Consider the following 24,463-nt stretch of genomic DNA (forward strand, 5'->3'; position numbering starts at 1 on the left):
CAGCCTCTAACTTGTGCTATGATGCCGTTTCATTGTTAAAGTGCTCTTCAAAATGTGAGCCCCATGATCAGCATCAACAGCCAACCGTGTAAAAGCAGAGAATGGAGAATACAGAACGGATAGATGGAACTAACTGAGTGAAGTTGGCTGGCTATTGTGAAAAGACAATAGGGTGTCAGATAAAGAGAGAATAGAAGAGAGGGACAGAGGTGGAAGGAGTTGGGGGTGGGAGAAATTGGTGAGGTTGTTACCCAAAATTGGAGAATTCAATGTTCATACCATTATGTGCACTCACCACCCATTCCCATCTCCTTCCACCCATTCCCATCTCCTTCCACCCATACCCCTCCCTCTCCAGCGTTATATTTCACTCCTCTTTCCTCCTTATTGGATACCAATTTGTTCCCTTTTCATCTCTAGTCTTTGTTCACCCATCTGCCAATCAACACCCCCCCCCCCCCTCACCTGTATCCACCTATTATTTGCCACGCTTTATATTCCCTGCCCCTTTTGTCCCTACTTGCTCCCCACCCATTCCTCAGTAGGAAAAAGGGTCCCAACCCAAAACATTGTCTCTCCAGTACTGAGTTACTCCAGCATTTTGTGGTTTATTCAAGATTTCAGCATCTGCAGATGCTCGTGTCTCTCTCTTAAACTTATGTCCAACAACACAGGGTTTTATTTCATTCAGAGGTTTATTCAATACAGTTTACACTCAAGTCTGTTGGATAATAACTCAGTATCATAATTCATTGAGAAATTCATTGAGATATACTGTAGATCTGGATACAGCAATTCTATTCCCCAAAATTAACACCTGGCGTCAACAATGGTGAGCATGAAACTAACCTGATAATTGTTTAAAATGCATCTGCTTTAATTACTCTCTCCGTGGGAGGAAGGAAATATGCTCTACTTACCCAGCCTGCCTCACACTACTTTAATGTAAAGGACTCTAAATTGCCCTCTGAACTTGCCGAGCAAGCCAGATTTCAAGGTTGGATAGGGAACCCTGAAATGTTACTGGCCAGGCTAACATCGTAAATGTTAGCCTGACCAGTAACACCAACGTCTCATGATTCAGTGCAAGAAGATTATTAATAAAAGCAGAAAGTGCTGGAAACTCCGTAGATCAAGCTAGGCATTTACAGAATTTTTAAAACTTGATTTCAGATTTGCAGTTTCTGATTTTCAACATTAATGGAAAGCTGATCCGAAATTACATACTTTTGGAGATGAGAAGTTGCAATTTAGCTTCCGGTTTTCAACAGTATGGGCCATTTCAGTCCATTCACTAACACGGTCATCACGATAGCCCAGCGAAACATTCAATGTGACCACAGCATCATCGTCTGCAATAGAAACAATGGCAGTTATTCTCCAAAATAAATAATTCCCTGAACACAATAAGGCATTTCTAATAAATGTGAAAATAGTGAGTCGTATCCGCCTCTGTCACACGGGACAGACTATTGACTGATGTCTACTACAAACCTACTGATTCCCAGTTATCTAGACTACATGTTCTCCCACCCTGCCTCTTGCAAAGACACTAATCCCTACTCTCAATTTCTCCATCTCCACCACATCTGCTCCCAAGATGAGGCTTTCCATTCCATGACATCAGAGATGTCCTCGTTCATTAGTAAACTTGATTTCCTCCCTGCAGTCATAGATGAACCACCTGATGTCATTGATGGATCTTTCACCCACATCTTATAGGTACCTCTCCCCAAATACTTTCCCCTGGAGATGCAACACCATTCTATATACCTCCTCCCTCACCTCCAGGCAGGGACCCCAGAAGTTCTTCCCGGTGAGACACAGATTCACGAGTACCTTGTCTTTTATCTGGTCTACCTGCAACCTCTGGCACCCTAGAAAAAATAATCCAAATCTGTCTAACCTTCCCTGTAGCTAATACAGCCCCCCCCCCCCCCCCCCCCCACCAATCCAGACAACATGTAATGGGGCAACCAGAACTTCACACAATACTCTAAATGCAGCCTAACCCAAGTCCTTTCAAGCTGCATCACGATTTTCTGTCACTTGCACTCAATACCCTGACCTATGCGAGCAAGCATACCACATGCCTAGAAAGACACAAATACTAGAGTAATTCAGCGGGTCAGGCAGCATCTCTGGAGAAAATGGATACATGATGTTTCGGGTGAGGACCCGATACCATACGCCTTCTTTACTATTATCTACTTGTGTTGCCACTTTCAGAGTTATGGACTTGGACCCCAAGATCATTCTGTATATCAATGCTGTTTAGGATCATGTATTAATTATATATTTTCCCCTTGCAATTGTCCTCCTAAAGCGCAACACCTCACACTTACTCGGATTAAACTCCATCTGCCATTTCTTTGCCCTTTTCTGTAGCTGATCTATATCCTGCTGTTTGTGTGGGCTTATGCTCTTTGCCATGTAGTAGACACAGGATCTCAAGTCATAATTCATCAACTTGATATTAGATGGTTCACTTGCTGGAATATCCAGATCTAAAAGAGTGAACCTAGAGAATCAGAGCCATGCAGCGTGGAAACAGACCCTTTACCACAACTTGCCTACAGTGACCAACATGGCCCATTTACACTAATCTCACCTGCCTATATTTGGCCCATATCCCTCGAAACCCATCCAATCCATGTACCTGTCTAAATGTTTCTTAAATGTTGCGACATCCACCAGTTAAGCCAAGTAGGAGTTTCTTCCCCAAAAATGTTCAACTGAAACCTATGTTTTATAAAAGTAATAGAACCAAGGGCAATACATGCAAGGTAGGAAGGTTTATTGGAGTCTGGGCTAGTCAAGGGAGAGATTTTGTTCAGGCAGAGATGCGAAATGACACTTTACTTATCATTTGCCTGCATAAAACCTCTGTGGAGACTTTGCAGCCAGCATGGAGGGGAGGTGATTATTCAAGACGAGATGTACATAATATTTCGGAACTAATAACACAGTAGTTATCAAATAGGATGACTGAAATTAATAACGTTAAAAAAATAATACAAGGCTGCCATAATGATTCTTACTGGTTAAATCCATAAGAGACCGAGCACAGGAATGAAATCTAAAAGAGTGGATGCATATTATTTGAAACAGTTTCAAAATCTTGCGAGTGGATTACTGATTGAAAAGTATTTGCCAGGTAGCAGACAAGGTTTACTGTTACTCTGTATGACCCGCAGCTGCTTTTACCAACCGGGAGCTAACATTACTAAATTATTGGTCATCAATGCACAATTTTTCTGAATTTTACAAGAGTGCTGTCTAATCTCTTTAACATGTTACCCAATTTAGTCTCCTACGAAGCATTTTTAGATTTCATAACATTGAGAATCATATACTGCAGAAACACAGTTTCCCTAAATAACAATATCCTTTACTGGAGAATAATAACAGAATTATACTTCATTCGTCATAAGAGGCAGGCGTCAGCAAACTGTTTTCCTTCAGGCAGAGCACTGCAAATAAAAGCCTCATACAGGATCAGGCCATTCAGCCCATCAAGTCTCACCATTTAATCATGGCTGATCAACCCCATTCTCTTGCCTTCTCCCCATAACTTTTAACACCCTTACCCATCTAGAATCTATCTTCACTTTAAAAATACCCAATGATAGCCTCCACAGACATCTGTGGCAATACATTCTATAGAATCACCACCTTCTGACTATAAATATTCCCCCGGTCTTTATAAAGGTATATCCTTTTATTCAAAGACTGTGCCCTCTGGTCCTAGACTCCCCCACAAGTGGAAACTTCCTCTCCACGTCCACTCTATCGAGGCCTTTCATTTTACAGTAAGATTCAATGTTTCCCCATCCTTCCAAACTCCAGTGAGTGTAGGCCCAGTGCTTCCAAATGCTTATCATATGTTAACCCAATCATCCCCGGGATCATCTTCTGGATCCTCCCAAATGCCAGCACATCCCTCCTCAGATATGGGGCGTAAAATTGCTCACTATTCGCCAAAGGCAAAGTGACCGGTGCCTTATAAAGCCTCAGCCTTACATCCCTGTTTTTATATTCTAATCCTATTGAAATAAATCTTAACATTGCATTTGCTTTCCTTACCACCGATTCAACTTAGAAATCAATCTTCTGGGAATCCCGCGCCAGCACTCCCAAGTCCCTTTGCAGCTCTGATTTCTGAATCCCCTGCCCATTTAGAAAATGGTCTACACCTTTATTCCTACTACCAAAGTGCATGACTGCACACTTTGCAACACTATTTCATCTGCCACTTCTTTGCCTGCTCTCTCAACGTGTCCAAGTCATTTTGCAAAGTCGCCGTTTTCTCTATACCACCTGCCTTTTTACCTATCTTCATATCATCTGCAAACAAGGCCACAAAGCCATCAATTCCCTCATCCAAATTATTGATATACAACATGAATAGGAGCAGCCCCAACACCGAACCCTGCAGAACACCGCTAGTCACTGGCAGCCAACCTGAAAAAGCCTCTTTATTCCCACTGCCTTCTGCCATTCAGCCAACCTTCTATCCACACCAGCATATTCCCTCCAATACCATGGGCTCCCATCTTCTTTAGCAGCCTCACGTGCGGCACCTTAAAGGCCTTCTGAAATTCAGCGAGAGTAGGAACATGAATATTCATTATACTCACAATGGAATATAATGAAAACTTAATATTGAAAGACTAGCATTTGAAATGAACTGGAGACTATTGCTGACATAAAAGCAACAGCCATTTCCATTTCAAAAGTACAGAGAATAAAGAGTTGTCACCAGCATTCTCTCCTTCATGCCTTCCGTCTATTAAACTTCTGCATTTGTGTACACAGGTTAGTTGCCAGAATTTGGTTGTAGTTATTAAAGTTCTCTTGACCTCAGCGCAGCATTTGACACTGTCGACCATACCATCCTAATTGACCGTTTCCGGTTCGGAGTTGGTATTGATGGCACTGCCCTGAGATGGTTCATCTCTTACCTCAAAGGTAGGAGTTTCTCGACTAACATAGGCAACTCTTTCTCCTCCCCAGCTAATCTCTGCTGTGGGGTTCCACAAGGTTCCATCCTTGGCCCCATTCTCTTCTCCTTGTATATGCTCCCCTTAGGCCAAGTCATTGAAAGGCACGGCATTTCCTTCCATTGCTACGCAGACGATACACAACTCTATTTCCCCCTGAAGCTCAAAAACCAATCAAATCTACTTAACCTTACCCGCTGCCTCGAGGATAGAAAGTGCTGGATGGCCCAGAACCTCCTCCAACTAAATGAGAGTAAGTCTGAGGTCATCCTTCTCGGCCCCTCGGACTCAATCAAAATGATAGCAGGCATTCTTGGAAGCCTTACCCCACTACTCAAACCTCACGTCAAAAACCTCGGCGTGATATTTGACTCAGCACTGAAATTTGACAAACAAGTCAATGCCGTGGTAAAAGCTAGCCTCTTTCAGCTTCGGACGATAGCTAAAATAAAACAATTCCTCCACTTTGATGACCTCGAAAAGGTCATCCACACATTTATCTCCTCCCACCTAGATTACTGCAACTCTCTCTACACTGGCATCAGCCAATCTTCCCTATCCCGCCTGCAACTGGTCCAAAACGCCGCAGCGAGACTCCTGACGGGCACCCGAAAATGGGACCACATCACCCCGATCCTGGCCTCTCTCCACTGGCTCCCTGTGTGGTTCCGTATACATTTCAAGCCCCTCCTCTATGTCTACAAAGCCCTCAATGGGCTTGCCCCCTCCTACATTAAAAGTCTTCTCACCCACCACTCCACCTCCAGGTCCCTCAGATCGTCCGACTTGGGGCTACTGAATATCCCGCGGTCTAGGCATAAGCTTAGGGGCGACCGCGCCTTTGCGGTTGCAGCTCCTAGACTGTGGAACAGCATCCCCCTTCCCATCAGAACTGCCCCCTCCATCGACTCCTTTAAGTCAAGACTAAAATCTTATCTATACTCCCAAGCCTTTCCTGACGTCCACTGAGCGAGGATTATATGTATATATGTATGTAGTTTGTTTGTTTATACTATTCTTATAACAAATGTAAAGCACTTAGGTCAACGAGAGTTGTTTTTTAAATGTGCTATATAAATAAATGTGACTTGACTTGACTCTTACAAATCTCTTTAAAAAAAAAGTTGAGGGAGGAAGTTACTCTGTAAAATGCACACTGATAAGAATTCTGACAAAAGATCCTCGAGCTGAAACTAGCTGTTTTCTTTTCCATGGATTGAGTATTTCCTTATGACATAGAAGGCCATTTAGTTCTCAGCTCTCAGAGAATTACCATCGATCCCATTGTCCCACTTATTTCCAGGGAAGGTACCATCTCACACACTCGTCAACACCAATGATTAACCAGCTTAAATAGTTCATCGCATCAATTGTAGAGGAAGGCACTTTCGAGCAATGACCTTAAGGATGGAACTTACATTTGTGCTTTTCCTGTTATCCATTGATTTCAAGCAGTCATTCTCGTCACGGACAGGCCGCTACTGCTTAACCTCACACTTAAAATATGGTGGAAAGGTTTGGCCATCTGCATGCCCATGCCAGACTTGTCAGTGGTTTCAGGGAACCAGGAATGCAGAACTTTACAGGAAAGAAAGTCACTATTCAGCCCATCAACACTGCTGGCTCTGAGCGACAACAATCTGGAACAAATCTGAAAATACCACCACGTAAAAGCAATCTTAAAACAGTAACAATTTAGGTTTATCAAATTATTTAAAAAAAATCAAATGGCACCCACCACATATGAATTAAACAGTGATTCGTACAATGACGAAACTAGTATGCTTGTTTCGTAATGGAACGTTTCTATACACGAATAACTGATGAGAAATACCAGAGGGAACTCAGTAAGTCAAGGTCACTTGATGTTGTGCATGTACTGCATGATTTGGGATCGTATTACAGAGATCTAACAGTGAACCACACCACTCATTATTTGCTTTTAGATTGCACAATCTTTATCCCTTTTATAGTCCTTTTTCAGCAGTATGATTTATTTGGAAACAAATGGTACTGTATTAGAAACATCACCATCCTGAAGTGATTAACTTCTGGAGTCTGATCCACAGGCATCAGATCACCTCCTTTTAAAATTAAAATGGCAACAGTTGAGGCTGGTCAACAAGTGCAGACCTTCGGTTGTGAAGGGGATTACCCCATCTCACTTACCATGGATCTGAAATATTTGCCTCACTCGTGGAAAAAAAAAAAGCTAATTTAAAATGTTATTAATGTTATGAAATCCAACATGATAAAATGCGCATTTTTTATTTATACGCCTGACCATTTTTAATGCCAATATTGACAAGAAATCCATCCACCATATTAGGACCATACAAGGTGATCATGGAGAATTTCCCTCGACCTAGTGTTGAAACAACTGATACAACTATGATAAACTGTGTAATTTTCCGTCTGTGCCAATTTAGCCAAATGCACAGTGTTTTTCTTGATCAAGAATCGGGAAAAAAAAACCCCACCCTCCCTCCCTTAGTTTCATTATATGAATTTTCAATATATGCCAAGTCCATACCTATTCAAATGAAAGATCTCAACATGTCAAAACAGAAGCGAGATAAAAAATAGATCATAAATCATTGATACAAAGACTTTTTGTGGAGTTTGTCTTTATGGAAAAACAGAACAGAAAACTAGTTGTGTGCGAATGCCAGATTAATGCAAGTACTTCACAGCCTGGGGTGCATGCAATCTAATATTCTGTCACTCCACAGTGTCTGTCACCCCTGACAACTAATCCACTTCAACAGCTGTGTTGTTGCTGGATAACTGCCAAATGTTGTTGAAGTAGAGTATTTATTTCATCCCGATTCCATGAATAAGCTTCATTTCACCCATAGGGATAAGATTACTATTTGCAGATTTTGCTAACTCTTTTATCAATTACTTTCAGACTCAATCAAAACTCAAGCAGTCTAAGTAGTAGTTCTGACTGCCTGCTGCATCTAGAGTCAAGAATATTTAGTATGACTTTGGTCATGTATTAATTCACTCTCCATCCACTCTTGTGACAATTAATGTTCATGGTCTTTTATTGTCATGTGTACCATTTAAGGTACAGTGATATTTGATTTACCATACAGCCATACTAAAAAATACCAACACACCACTACATAAAAGTTAACATAAAAATCCACCACAGCGGATTCCTCACTGTGATGGAAGGCAATAAAATCCAATCTTCTTCTCTCTTTATCCTCCCGCGGTCGGGGCAGTCGAACCATCCGCAGTCGGGGCGATCGAAGCCCCCGCGTCGGGGCATTCGAAGCTCCTGCGGCCTGGAGCTCCCGAAGTCGGTCTCCAACCAGGGACCGTGAGCTCCACGATGTTAAAGTCTGCAGTTCTTTCAAAATCGATGCTTGGATCTTACTCACTGGTTATCTTTTAGATGACAAAAGGCCTGCAGATGCTGGAATTTGATGCAAAAAAACGAATTGCTGGAGGAACTTAGCAGGTCAGAGAGCATCTGTGCAGGGAACAGAATCGTTCATTTCCCTCCAGAGATATTGCCTGCCTCCCAATTCCCTTCAGCAGTATTTTGCTCTGGCCATTACTTGAGCCCAACCTTTCATGCGTTTGCTTAATACTCTTTTAATATGCTTTTCTCTCCAATATCCAATACACCAGCAACTCCACTGGATAGCAAATCTTGCTTATCACCACCACACAAAATTGGTTTAAACATGTTGTGTATGACTCACCTGGATGTGGTCTCCTTTACTTTGGCTAGACCATGTGTTGATTGGCAACCCTTTCACTGAATACACACTGTCTGCCAAGACCTACTGGAGCACCATTACTAACTCACCTTCCCATTCCCACCTTTGTGCTTGGCTTGCATTGCCAGTGTGAGGTCACAAGCAAACTGGAGAACAAAACCTCGTATTACACTTGAAATCCAAAAGTGCACTTTAACAACGCCATTCATTATGGTAATGTGCAGGAAGAACGTCATCGGCGATGAGATCATTTTACATTGACTAAACCTTGATGACGCTAGCCAGAGGAAATAGTCATTTCGCAATTGCCAAATACAGCCTTGAATAAATTTAAAAACATACTTAAAGGTGTGCATTCCCCAAACAATGAAGACTTATTTTGAACATTTACACTTGGTCTCAGCACTCCTGGATTGCAGATGGGGAAGAAAATAAAACAAAAGACAAGGGCTTTGTTTCTGATTATTATATTTGTAGTGAGTTAAGTTCAAGTTTATGTTTATTGTCACTTAACCAATTAAGGTACAGAGAAATTTGAGTTACCATACAACCACACTAAGTGAAAAGCAACAATACACGCAGCCACATAAAATAAAATGTAACATAAACATCCACCACAGTGGAATCAACATTCTTCACTGTGATGGAAGGCAAAAGTTCAGTCATCTTCCTCCTTTGTTCACCCATGTGACCTTTGAACCCTCCGCAGTCGCACTGCCGACGGTCCGATGTTCAAGCCCTCGCATCGCGATGATTGAAACTCCGGTATCGGGACGGATCAGAACACTCAGAACAGAACAGAACAGCATGGAGCTCCGAATCAGCCTCGGTGTTAAAAGTCCACAGGCCCCGTCGGAGCACTTTCGCTGGCGCTCCTCAACAAAGGATCTCCCACTCCCCGATGTTAAAGTCCCCGCCCGCAGCTTGAAGCTCTGGGCTGGTCTCCAGGAACGGCCACACCACTCCACGATGTTAGGCCGCGGGGGGGGGGGGTGGGTACGGAGATGCGTCACAGAGAAAGAAGGAGTGGCGACACTTTTAAGAAGCCGGACAACTTTTAATAAGCCAGCTGTGAAGTTTACCGGTCATTTAACATTACCGGTCGCTTCTGAAAAATCGTGCTTACGATTTTTTTCCCCAATGAGTGAATGAAAATGCCCGGTCAGCAAAGGAGATTAACTAAAACTACCTACGTCTATCTCGACTACCTACAATGACATGGCGACCCCACTACCACTGCACCTACAACTACAAAAGTATCAATTTTCTCTATGGTGACCAATTTTTGGTCACAGAAAATGTTTCAACATGTTGAAAGGTTTGCTGCACCATACTGATGCCGCGACTAGTTACCAGAATGCGGGAACTCCTCGCCACCATGAAGGAGACTCACCAGAGACCACCAGCGAACATGTGGCGACCATGTGGCGAGCGCAGAGTTTCCTGCACTCGCCTAATTGGGACAGGCCCTTAATGCGTGCACGCAACAAGAACCAGACAACTTTCAAACGTGGACTAATCAGTGGCAAGTAATATTCATGAGGCACAAGTGTTATGTAGTAGCCATATCTTACAAGGGGAGCTAACCATTTACCCGTGACACACCATCAACATTTTGGAGATCAATGATAATAACAAACATTGTGCCACAAAAAGCAGGTCTGAGGCTGAATATCCTGTGGCGAACAGGGAGAAGGCAGGAGAATGGGGTTGAGAGGAAGAGATAGATAATCCATGATTGAATGGCAGAGTAGATCTGATGGACTGAATGGCCTAATTCCACTCCTATCATTTATGAATTTACGACCCCCCCCCCCCTCCCCAAAGCCCATCCACTACATAGAAAGGCACTTATCGGGTGTGTGATGAAGACTCTCCACCAGCCTAGACGAGTCCAGCTTCAACACCATTCATAGACGTCAACAATGTAAAGGATAAAACAGTCTGCATGATTGACATTATATCTGCAACCTTAATATTTATTCCCTTCACCACTGGCATATTATGGTAACAGTGTGTACTTTCTGAAAATATACTGCAGTTATTCAGAGCCTCACAGTCATTTAGAAGCTATTGGAGTGGATTATTTGCGTTAGGATTTACTCCCATTTGGAAGAGAATGGGGTGGTTAGCAACTGTGAGCATGGCTTTGAACATGGCAGGGCAGGTCATGTCATGAATTTGAAGACTTGGTTTTGAGGAGGTGATCGACGAAAGTAGGGTGGTGATTGTTGTTTACATGGATTTTAGTAAGGCATTTGATCAAGGCCCCCCATCCTAGGCCAATGCAGAAGGTTAAGAAACACAGGATTAACAATGATTTGGCTGGATGGATTCAGAACTCGAGGACAGGGTAGTGGTGGAAGGGCGTTATTCTGGCTGGAAGCACGAGACCAGTGATGTCGCGCGGGGATCTACGCTGGGACCGCTTAGTTTGTGATATGGAAAAATGACTTGGACACAAAAGTAGATGGATTGGATAGTAAATCTGCAGACAATACCAAGACTAATAGATTGGACCTATAGTGTCAAGAAGGGTTCTGATTCAAAACGTCATCCATCCTTTTTCTCCCGAGATGCTGACGGTCTTGCTGAATTATTCCAGCATTCTGTGTCAATCCAAGATTACTAGAGTTGTAGACACTGAAAGGGGCTGTTGAAGTGTGCATCTGGATATAGATTGCTTTTTTAGTTACCTTTTGTTGTTTTTTTTTTTAAAAAAGCTTCCCAATCCTTCATGTTAATCTTTGCCATGTTACACACATTCTCTTTTGCTTTTATGCTGTCTTTGACTTCCTGTCAGCCGTGGTCACCTCATTCTCTCCTTAGTAGGTTTCTTCCACGTTTGAATGAAAATATCCCAAATCTTCCCAATGACTCCCAGAAACCTGCCATTGCTGCTCCACTGTTATTCCTGCTGGCGTCCTTCACAATCAACTTTAGCCAGCTCTACATTATGAGTACTGTCTCCTTGGAGTTTCTTCACCTTAAACTCCCTAATCAAATCAGGTTCATTACACAACAAATCCAGAATTGCCTAGTGGGAACGACCACGAGTTGCTCCAAAAAGCCATCTCATAGGCATTCTACAAATTCCTTCTCTTGGGATCCAGTACCCAGCTAATTTTCCCAGTCTACCTGCATATTGAAAACCCTCATGACCACTGTAACATTCCCTTTCTTACATGCCTTTTCAATCCTATAATGTAATTTGCAATCTACACCCGACTATGATTCGGAGCCCTATATACAATTCCCATCATGGTCTTTTTACCCTTGCAGTTTCTTAACGCTACCTACAAGGATTCTACATCTATTGATCCTAAGTCGTTTCTTGGTATGGATTAGGTTTCATTTCTTACCAGCAAAGCCCACCTTCCTGTCTTTTCAATAGGATGTGTAGCCTAGGATGTTGAGCTCCCAGCTCCTTCAGCCACAACTCTTTTTTTAATAATTTTTTTAAAAATATTTTATTTTATTAGAAGTACAATCATATGGCACCAAAGTGCCTAATATATATTTTCATAATACATTTTATGTACAGCTTCTTCTTTTTTTTGTTATATTAAAGAAAGATTAGAATAAGAAAAAGAAATTAGATAGTAAAGGATAGAAAGACGTGAGATATATAGTGTGTGAAGAAAAAGAAAAAAGACGAATGAGTGAAGAAAGTTGAGAAAAAGAAAATAGAAAAAAGAGAATTTAAAAAAATAAATAAATAAATAAGATCATTGTTTATATTCTTGACCAACCCTCGTCCAGTCCTGAAACAGTTATTTTTTACGATTGTGTTGCACCATATGATTCCAAAAAGACGACAAATGGAGACCAAGTCGTTATGAATTGGTCTGATTTATCCATTAGGAGGAATCGCATTTGCTCAAGATGTGCGGTGTCCAACATACTTGCAATCCACATTTTAAGCGTTGGTATTGATGTATTTTTCCAAAATTTAAGTATTAATTTTTTTGCTATTATTAAACCATAGTTAAAAAATAAATTTTGAGATGTTCAATAATAATAAATGTTCAATTTATTCCCAACTTCCATTACGCCAAATATAATCATTTCAGTATTAGGTTCCATTCTTATCTTAAATAATTTTGTAAATATTTTGAAAATATCACTCCAAAATCTATAAAGTTTTATGCAGGAAACTAAGGAGTGCATTATAGTTGCATTTTGGGATAGACATTTATCACAAATGGCGAATATATTTGGATAAAATTTGTTCAATCTTGTTTTTGAATAATATAATCTATGTAAAATTTTAAATTGAATTAGATTATGTCTTACATTAATCGAACATTTGTGAATATATATCAAGTACTTTTCCCATGTAACCTTCGTAATTTTTATCATTAGTTCCCGTTCCCACTCTTCTCTAAGTACCTCTGTCGATGGTAGTTCTATATTTAGAATACTATTATATAAATATGATATTAATTTTTGTGAGTCACCTTCAATATTCATTGCTTCTTCCAATAATTCAGGAGTTATTTTTTGATATCCTTGTATATATTTTTTCATGAAATCACAAATCTGAAGATATTTAAAATATTGGTTGTTTTTCAGTTTAAATTTTAATTGTAATTGTTGGAATGATTGTAGGTTTCCCATTTCTTACATATCCCCGATCCTTCTAATTCCGAGACTTTCCCCATTGGTTATATGTCTTATCAATAAGAGATGGTTTAAATAAAGGGTTATTCGCTATTGGCATTAACAATGATAAATTTCTTAATTTTAAAGATAATTTTATTTGTTTCCAAATTCTTATTGTACCATATATAATTGGGTTCTTCTTATATATTGTGTTATTCAGTTTTTTCGGGGAGAAGAGGATCGTTCCTATATTACAAAGATGACAATCCTCTTTCTCCATTTTTATCCATTCTGTCTGTTGGGTAGAACTATCCAGCCAATAAATTATATTCTTAATATGCACTGCCCAGTAATAATACATAAAATTCGGAAGTGAAAGTCCCCCGACCTCTTTTGGTTTACATAAGTGTTTTTTTGTAATTCTATGTGATCTATAGTCCCAAATAAAATTAGTAATATTAGTAATATTAGAGTAATTTTATATTTTGGTACAATTACTGACTGAAATAGGTATAGTAATTGTGGTAGGAAGATCATTTTTATTGCATTTATTCTACCTAATAATGAAAAAGGAAGTCTTTTCCAAAATTTAATCAGCGTATTAAGTTTATTTAATAAAGGTATAAAATTAGCGTTGAATGATGGTTTATATTTTCTAGTAATCTGAATACCCAAATATTTAAATTTTTCTGTTGCGATTTTAAAGGGGAACTTCAATAAATGTGTAGGTTCTTGAGGTTTTAATGTCATGATTTCACTTTTATTCCAGTTTATTTCAGCCACAACTCTGATGTCCACAATGTCGTTCCTGACAATTTCTAACTGTGCTATAATCGTATCCACGTTGTTTTGTCTATTCCAACCAAGCATTCAAATATAAAACTTTCAGTTCTGTATTCACCACCCCTCTTCTCAAATTGGTCCCCATGTTGCCTGATGTTAGACTCATCCCCTTCTAAATTTTCTGTCCCTTTTCTGATTCGGGAGACTTCAGTAAACTCTCCTGCACGCTCTTTCCCTTTAAATTTATCCATACTTCGCCAATTCTTTAGTTTAAAGTCTTATCTATACGATTTGCCAGGACCCTGGTCCCAGCGAGGTTGAGGTGTAGTCCGTCCCATCGGAACAGCTCCCTTCTTCTCCAGTACTGATGCCAGTGTTCTACAAATTCAAACCTACTTCTCCCACATCACTCTCTAACCCACTCGAAATACTCCCTAATCTTGTAGCCCCTGTACTCATGGATCAGGTAGCAATCCAGAGATTATCCTTTTTGGTTCTGCTTTGTAAATTAGTCCCTAGCTGCCCAAATTTCCTGAGCAGAACCCCTTTCATTGTTCACCCTACGTCATTGGTGCCCACATGGATCACGGGGACTGTATCTTTCCCTTCCCACTCCAACTTCCTTTACAGGTCAGATGAGATGTCCCAAATCCAGGCACCAGGCAGGCAATACAGCCTTTGGGACTCTCGATCTCATGATAGAGAATTGTCTATTCCCCTGACTATAGTATCCCCAATAACAACTTATCTTCTCTCTCCCCTCTTGAATAGCTTCCTGATTAGGTTGCTCATCCTTCCTATGGCCCCCCCCCACTCTCCTCCACGCAGGGAACACTAATCTCAGACCTGTTTGACCCACTCAAGCTTCTGTCTCTTGGATTCCCCTACCTGCCACACTCAGTCACACCCTCTTTCTCCTGACCACAGACATTGGAAGTAGACAATCTTAAAAGGTGTAACAGCCTTCAGAAACACAGCCTCCCGGTAATTCTCCCCGTTCCTGATGAGCCACAGTCTTTAAAGCTCAGATTCCATGTCATCAATTTTGAGCCCAAGTTCCTCGATCAACCGTCACTTGCCGCAGATGTGGTCACAAGGAACAAAATAGAGTCTACCAGATTATGCCACATTTAAATTTAAAAAATTCTCATGCAAACAAAATCAGTCTTTAACAGTAACATTTCTCAGGAGTACTCCAGTTAATGGTTTACACAATTTACCAGATTTGCATGATTCACCTGGGGGAATGGAGATAAATGAGTGCAAGAGTAGAGTACAGCATCAGGTAAATGTGTGGTTATTCATACTGGAAAGAAGAATGAACAAACAAACAAAATTAGTAGGCAAACTGGATGGGACTACAAAAAGTGGGGACTGAAGTAATTAGAAAGGCCAATAAATTGTTGGCCTCTATTTCAAAGGATATGAAAATTAAAATGGTAAGTTTTGATGCAACTTTATAGAGTCCTGGCAAAACACACCAGGAGTACTGCCTACAATTTTGATTTCTGTAATTAAAGGATGGATGTGATTAGACTGGATTTAGTGCACAGAAAGTTCACTACATTGATTCAGAGATGAAGGAGTCATGTGTAAAGAGAGGATAAGTAGATTGGGCATTGCATTGATGAAGCAATGCATTGATGAAGCAATGAAGCATTCACATTGCAGGATGGAAGAATGAGAGGTGATCTCATTGAACCGTACAAGATTCTGTGCAGGACTGACAAGGCGGATGGTGAGAATACATGGTGTAGATTCAGAATAAGGGTTTACTGTTTTCAAAATGCAGATGGAGGAATTTCTTCTCTCCCAAAGGGCTGTGTATTTTTTAAATTATCTACCCCAGAGAGCTGTAAAGGTGAAATTATTGAATATATTCAAGGCTAAAATAAATAGAAATTTAAACTGGAGGGGATTTAAAGAGAAACCTAGAAAATGGTGTTGAGGCCAAGACTGGATCTGTCTTGAATTTATTCAACGGTGGACAAGTCTACTTATGGTCCTTTACCAATTTTCCATTAGTCAAAGTTCTGGAATCACATTGGAATAAAATCCACTACTTTTTACTTATAACTTACTAGTCTTCCTGCTGAAAACAGAATTTTAGCATATGATTAAAAAAGCCATCCTTCCTAATCCACCACTTACCTATCTTGTTGTCAATTTGAAATTCAATCTCAAATTGCAAAACCACCAACAGGAATTGAAACCAGGAACTCATCTCCCAATTTTGATGCGGGATGTGAGTTGCAAACACAATATCATTGGCTTCTATCTGTTGCTTCATAGCTTCAGAAAAATCCTGGATTTTTTTCTCGCATTGGTTAGGACCCCATGGCATGAACCACTTGGACTTCTGATGTTTTCTTACATCCACACATTTTGTTGCAAGATATTGAACTCCGATAGTTGGACGTGGAGCTGAAAATATTGAATGAGAAACAATTGATTAGAAATATAATTAAGTTTGGATTGATTTATTTAGTTTAATGTTATCAAAAAAGGTACTTTTTCTGATCTTTAGCTCCAAAAACTCCACTGGAACATATAATCCATATAGAAAGATCCAATAACCATGTATCAATACAATACAATTTATTTGTGTCATTTGAACCTCATTGAGGTTCAAACGAAATTTGGTTTCTGCAGTCATACACACAAGAAAAAGAACCAAGACACAACACAATTTACACAATCATCCATCACAGTGAATCTCCTCCTCACTGTGATAGAAGGCAAAGTCTTATCTCTCCCCTGCACTCCTCATTCTCCTCCCGATGTCAATGTCAAAGCTCCCGGCGGGCGATGGTAGGTGTCCCGCGGCCATTAAAGCCGCGCTGGGTGATGCAAGGCCGCGCTCCGGGTCTTGGAGCCCCCGGCGGGCGATGGTAAGTGTCCCGCGGCCATTTAAAGCCGCGCCGGGCGATGTAAGGCCCCGCTCCAGGTCATCCTCAACCCCGCAACTCGGGCGGGAGAAGTCGCCGTTGCGGAAGCCCCGAAAAGCGGTCTCCCAGCAGGGACCGCGGGCTCCCGGTGTCACCGTCCACCAGACCTGCGGTTGGAGCTCCGAATCTCCGAGGGTCGGGTCGCAGCCGCGCGCCACCACCACTCAGCCAGTTTCACGATGGTGGGTAAGTCCGCAGCTCCGCGACTGGAGCCTCAGGTCGTTCCGGTTGGAGGCCGCTCCACGGTGCTAGGCCCCAACGACAACGGAGACCCGACAGGGAAAAGGTCGGGTTCTCCGTGCAGGGGAAAGATTTTAAAAGTTTCCCCCACCCCCCGCAGGGCTCTCGCTTCACTTTTTTTCCCTGTTGCCAGCCGGGCAACCTTGGCAGCTTTTTAGGTTGCCAAATGACATTTTAGGTGGTCATTTAAGATGGCTTGCATGACGCGTGCTCGGACGAAGTGCGTAGTTACCAGTCGGAATTATGCTCAATGAAGCATTCACATATTATTTCTGCTTCAAATAAAGTCACAAACTAATATATTCACCAATCAAGACATGATATATACCACAATGACATGTACCAAAATTATAATACAGTATCTCAACTCTTTTTACACATTGCGATTAATGCAATTTTTATTATTTCTTTCCACTTCCAAACAAAAATGTGGTTGGATTATTCAGCGTATGATCAACCTGTGTCAATAAATTCTGGACCTTGATAACATATATGCTTAACCATGCACACTACAGATTGATGCAAGCATGTTTTCTGTGAAGGACCGAAAATTATCATGACATGGCCATGGCATGGGTCGTTATTGCTATTGTTACAGAAACACTCTCGCTTCCCACATAATTTATCCACAACAAAATATACAGGTTGCAAGGAATTTTCTAAAGGCATTTTATGATAATAGCTGTTAAAACTGACTATACCCATCTGACAGGTTAAACATTACACTGACTAACAAGAGATGGCCAAAGGACATAAATGCAGCAAATGTTTGGTAATATATTTAAAGGTGTCAAGACGCCACATTACCAGACATTCAGATTAGATGTATGTTGCAATGAAGTTACCCAGTTTGTAAGCACCATTTTAAAAAAGAATTGTTGATAAACGCTTTTTCCATCATTCCCACTTTAGAATTAACGTTAAAACTTCAACTGAAATATCTCCTGACCAAATTTGTGATGTATATGACTGACTGTAGAAGTAAAACCTGGATAAATCCAACATATAGTTGTGAATGTTGCTCATTAAATAACTACAGTACTGATACTCCATATTAACAGCAATGATTTGCCATTAAAATGAATTCTGTAATAACGTGTCAGTGACAATCGAACACTGCGGTTTTAATGTTTCACTTGTTCAAAATTTAATTAATCCATCTTTATGGATTAAAACAAATAATAACATTGGGAATTAAAACATATTTGATTGCATTCCGTTATCAAACATAGTCAATGTTAGTTCTGAAGACATTTCCAGCACAATAGGGTTGGGAGGGGGGGTGTATGAATGAGTGCAGGATGGATAGATGGTGGGGGGGTGGGGGCTTCAGAAGGCAATCGGTGTGGATTGGATGGATTGAGGCAGGGGAATTTGTGAGTGTTGGTTGGAGTAGGTAAAATTGTGAGGGGAGAGCGCGGGGGATGTCAGTGGGGTTGAATGGGGGGGGTCTGTGCAGGATGGATGGGGGGGGGGGGGAAGCAGTGCAGGATGAAGGGATGAGCAGTGCAGGATGGATGGGAAGGGGGGTCAGTACAGGATGAATTGGGGGACCAGTGTAGGATTGATGGGGAGTGGCAGGAGAATCAATGCGAGTTGGCTAGGGAGATCAGTGCAGGATGAATAGGGAGGTTTCACGGCAGTCGGGTCACGACCCATGACCCGTACTGTTGCTACGCTACTCCAAATGGATTACACACGATGAACAGCAGGTAGGCACTTACCATTGTTTCCAGCGTAGCGGGCCCGTTAAAACCCGCTGAAATTGTCAATTTTTGCACTGTAAATAATTATGGAAATCGGGACAAGCGTGTGAGACATTTAGCAGACTTCAGAATTCCAAAAGTGAGGAGAAATGACGGTAGATAGAAGCGGGAGCTGAAGGGACAACAACAGCCAGAGTGCTTGGCGAACATTGGCCATTTGCTCACTGCATTTCATCAACAGTAAGGCATTATTTGTGTTTTTTCTTGATTCCTTTGGCATCTAAAAAGTTTCAGAAGTGATAAATCTGGCTGTAATTTTTTTTAAATCGCCCATGGCTCTCGTGGGTTTTTACATACAAAATGAAAACGCATCTGAAGAAAAATTTACGATCCAGGGCTGCCGAGAGTGTTTTGGCTCGTCTTCCTCCTCCGATCATATAATAACCATATAACAATTACAGCACGGAAACAGGCCATCTCGACCCTTCCCGATCACTCTATCCTCAGTCCCGCCTCTCCCTACTTCCGCCTCTGACCAACACCTCCCTCCTCCAAGGGTCTGTTTTGGCGGAGTGGCAGCAGCTGCCGCTAACAGGCCGGGCGGGACGGGGATGCGGGAGGAGAAGGAGATGTAGCCGTCGGCGCCGCCGCCGCTGCCCGTCATTCGCTCCGACCCTCCGCCACGCCACACTTAGCATCTTTCCCACAACCGTCGCCGACACAAAACGTCACGTTCCTTTTCTCCAGAGATGCTGCCGGACCCGCGGAGTTACTCCAGTTTTTTTGTGTCTTATCTTCGGTATAAACCAAGTTGCCAAGCCGGGCAAAATGACTCGCCGTTTAGGTTGCCCGGCGACATTTTTTGTGGTCATTGGCACCCGGGCAAACATGAATTTCGAGCCCTGCCCCCGCCCCCCCCCCCCCACACATACCCAGTTTAAAAAAAAGCACTTTAACTACATTCATTCAAACGCGACAAAAAATTAAAAAAACGACAGACGGACTGCAGAGGTCGCTGCGACGCGTGTTCAGTGATATTATGATATCAGCTTAGTGCAGTAACCCAGTGAGACCCATACACCATGTTCTCTTTAAAATATTTATCCAATTTATTTTTAAAAAGCACAACAAAATCATCATTCACTCACTGCATGCAGTGAATAAACCCCACCCCCAGGATACAAATGCCAGATTTATGGACACCTCTGCTCCCATAACAATAAATTAAAAAGACATATCTTCTTTCCTATGAGCTGCAGAACTAGTTTTGCCCTTTGCTCCACTGTTGGTATGTGTTCTTCCTCAGTGTAATGTGCTTCAGATGCCATTCATTACAATACTCTATGACAATCAATTATGTGGCGATTGAGTTACGACAGTGATTCTTATGCATTTTCATACTTTTGGACAAAAATTGACTTACGGATTCCTCCAAATACCGAACCTGTTCATTATCCAGTGAAGGCCTTTATTCACAGCACAGAAGAGTTATTCCCCACATCATCCAGGATCTTTGGCTTCAAACACCTTAAATCTGTGTGCTTTGAACCTTTAAGTGGAGGGGTCAAGGTCCAAGGCACACAAATTGAAAACCTTGCATCCCCAATCATCAACCCCAATTCCGTAGACTTATCGTCAACATTAAAAACTTTAATCTCCGTGGCAGCTAAATTAACTCTTCTCTCTGCCCAGAGAGCACCTTCTCTCCACACCATCTCTCAGCTCTTCAAATTCATTCTGGAATGCCTTGTTCCCCAGCCAAGTGACTAGAAAGTCATGATCAGGTCATTTGAGGGGCATCTCTAATAAGAATCATCCAACCCTCAGCCAATGCTCACATCAAAAGAAATCACAAGCAACAACTAAACCATCTTCTGCCACAAAAACCAGGATATTACAGAGAAAAGTAGCAAGAGTTTAAAAATGCTACTTTAAATAACAATTAACACAAAGTATAGGTTTTGATACATGATCTTAATTCACAAGGAAGGATGACGTAAGCCATTAGCATTTTTATGACCGAGAGGAAATAGTAAATCCTCAATTAAAAGGCTTATTTCTTTAAAATGTTCTACTCTGGAGTGTTGTTAATGCACAGTAGTTTTTGCCATTGAGTTTAGTTTTCTAAAATACATCCTATAATGGTTCCTTTAAAACTTGTTTGTTGCATCTGCACAAGAAAAGCCATTAGTGATGTATTACTGTGGATAAAGTAAAGGGAAGCTAGGACAGTTAATGGAGATGTCTTGGACAGTCCATATTACAGTTGAGGAGGTGCAGACATCCTAAGGTGTATGAAGTTAGATAAATCTCCTGGGCCTGTTCAGATATATCCAAGGACACTGCCTTTCATTCCAACAGGAACTTTGATACCTTAAACATGCATGTTTAAAAACATCCCATATTCCAGACAATCATTTGCCAGTGAACAACATACCCGAATCAACTTTTGCAAGTTCCTGTCTAATACCAAATACCAAAATAGAGCTTTAAATTGTGGACCACACCCATCCTTATCCAGAACTCTTTTAACTAATAGAACATTGGCCGCTGAACCCAAACAGACTGCCCACTGATAAATAAACTATTTTTATTTGGCGTTTGTAATTTTCTCCATTCATTTCAGAAGAACAGATAGAAATTATTTTTCAAAGAAACAAAAATCAAGGAAAATGGTGCAGAGACAACAGCTTCAGCAAGTCGGCACTTAAGAGTTTGGAGATAAAGTATGGAAATAGGCACTTCGGCCCAGCGAGTTATTCCATGTCAACTAGCAATCACCCATATATTAGTTCTATCCTACACACTAGGGACAATTTACAGAAGCCAATTACCCTACACGTCTTTGGAAAACCAGGCACCCGGAGACAACCCGCCCGGTTACAGGGGAAAAAGGTAAAACCTCCATCCAGGCAGCACCCATAGTCAGGATTGAACCCATGTCTCTGGTGCTGTAAGGCAGCACATCTACCGCTACACCAGTGTAGCGCCACTTATGGAGATACAATAGGCTACCCTGCCTCATATCAATGCTGCATCTTCAGAAATGTTATTTCTAGCTTCATGACTTTCTTATTAGATAAGGGCACAACAGAAAGAAAAATGAAGTCCAAGAGTTTACTCTCGTAAAATGTGTGAATATCTTATAAAAGGGATATGCATTCGGTCTGTTTGAAATCACTATTGCCAATGAATTGGTGAAATGCAATACAATAAATATTGCAGACAATTTTTGTACAGGACCTCTCTGCAGACCATAATGTGATCTTGACCAGATCTTTTTTTTTTTTTTTATAAATGTTATAGATGAAAGACAAATATTGGCTAGGACACCAGGGATATCTCTGCTATGCTTCAAAATAAACTCTTGCATCCACCCGAGACCGACAGAGCAAGGCCTTCATTGAATGTTTTGCCTGACCCGTGTAGCTGCCCACATATTCATTTGCAAATTTTTTGTAAGATTAGGCTCATGTTCTGTGGAATTCATTGCCACAGAAGGCCATGGAGGTCAAGTCAGTGGATATTTTTACGGCAGATTCTTGATTAGTACATGGGGTTATGGGGAGAAGGTAGGTGAATGGGGTTAGTAGGGAGGGATTGATCAGCCATGATTGAATGGCAGTGTAGACTTGATGAGCCTAATGGCCTAATTCTACTCCTATCACTTATGACCTTAATGTTATTACTTAAGGCAAAAGGAATCAAGGGATATGGGAAAAAGCAGGAATGGGGTACTGATTTTAGATGATCAGCCACAAACATATTGAATGGCTTGAAGGGCCTACTCCTGCACCTATTTTCTGTTTTTATGTTTACTTACTAACCAAGCCTTTATACTTCAATGGTCTTTATACTTCAAGAAAAACAGGAAACTACTTTATTTCACGAACCATTTTTGAAGGAATTGTACTTAATTAACATCCAAATACAGAATTATTCTACCTACTATCTACCTACATAGACCATTGACATTAGTCTCAGACAACAATGATACTTTTTGACTTCCTTTGGGCTTTGCCTTAAGCTATTACCGTCTATCCTGGAAATCAGCTGATGAGCAAATGGATGTAACAGCTAACAATATCCTCAACCAGGCCTCATTGACATGGAAAGAGGCTCAAAGTACCACAGGATAAATTAGGTAAGATTACTGATGAACAATAGACATTTAGCCACATTTGCATTTGAGGGTGGGGATCTATAGAAACTTACAAAATTCTTAAGGGGTTGGACAGGCTAGATGCAAGAAGATTATTCCTGATGTTGTCACAGAGAGTGGTGAATCTGTGGAATTCTCTGCCACAGAAGGTAGTTGAGGCCAGTTCATTGGCTATATTTAAGAGGGAGTTAGATGTGGCCCTTGTGGCTAAGGGGATCAGGGGGGTATGGAGAGAAGGCAGGTACAGGATACTGAGTTGGATGATCAGCCATGATCATATTGAATGGCCTACTCCTGCACCTGTTTTCTATGTTTCTATGATCATGTTCAGGCAGATGAGATCAGTTTAAACGGCATCGTATTCAGCACAAATAATGTGGGCCAAAGGGCAAGTTCCTGTGCTGTACTGTTCTATGTTCTAATATATTATCATAGTCAACCCAATGCATAATATTATGCAATAATTTTCTTACTGAAAGTTTAAATTTTACTTTGTGATCATTAAAAAGCTAGTAAACTCATTATTTCCTTTCCAATTTAGGAAAAGTTGCATTAGGGGTGCTTTTTATTAAAACTACATGGTATCCAATGTAATAGTAACCCAAAATGCACCAATATTGTCGTCTGCCGTCTGCCCCCACCCACCCACCACCATGTCAATTTATGTCTATTCAGCGACATCAGTGAGGTATTTGGCTCACAGATCTTTACCTCCCATTGTTTTGACTTTAGAATGAGGTAACACAGTGAAGTGTGGTTCCCTAAGCAACAACCTAAAAAAATTCCAAATAAGTTTAGTGCTAATATATACGCTTTTGACGAGTATTCACTCTTCATATTTCACCATAAGCTCATCAACACTGATTAAAGACTTGGTTCCCATACCCCATAGTGTTTTGATTTTTTATGTCAATTTTTCTACTCAATTAACTCCACAACTGAACAGGGATAACCACTAAGCAAAGTAAAGCAAGTAAAAAATTCTGCTTCATGTCACTAATTTGCTGCTGGAAAGGTGGTGATAATAATTTAGCAGTCAGGAAAGCAAAAGAACACTTCAGACAAGTAGCAAGAGAGACAAGCCTTCCTCATACATTCTCCAAAGAAGCTTTTAAAAATAATTGAACATGACGTGTATAGTAGAAAGACACCCCCCCCCCCCCAATTATTTTGCTTGGTTTCACAGCAGTAAATCAACATTGTTTGTGGTATAATTCTCAAGTGTGCAACACAGTTTTGATGATTTGTGGCATCAAAAAGTTAGTGAAAATGAACATTC

At 41.0% G+C, this 24,463-nt stretch overlaps 1 protein-coding gene across 2 annotated transcripts in view; it reads right to left on the reverse strand.

Annotated features, from left to right (window-relative positions):
- wls (Wnt ligand secretion mediator) overlaps window positions 1–24,463 on the reverse strand; it is a 55,935-nt gene that overhangs the window by 25,472 nt on the left and 6,000 nt on the right. For both annotated transcript variants that reach the window (XM_033028466.1, XM_033028465.1), the window contains exons 2-3: window positions 16,280–16,552; window positions 1,228–1,352 (exon numbers count right to left, since the gene is read on the reverse strand). In XM_033028466.1, the coding sequence (XP_032884357.1) occupies window positions 1,228–1,352; window positions 16,280–16,552 (398 nt within the window). The remainder of the gene's footprint in view (window positions 1–1,227; window positions 1,353–16,279; window positions 16,553–24,463) is intronic.

Source organism: Amblyraja radiata, chromosome 10 (assembly GCF_010909765.2).
Source record: "Amblyraja radiata isolate CabotCenter1 chromosome 10, sAmbRad1.1.pri, whole genome shotgun sequence".
NCBI lineage: Eukaryota > Metazoa > Chordata > Chondrichthyes > Rajiformes > Rajidae > Amblyraja > Amblyraja radiata.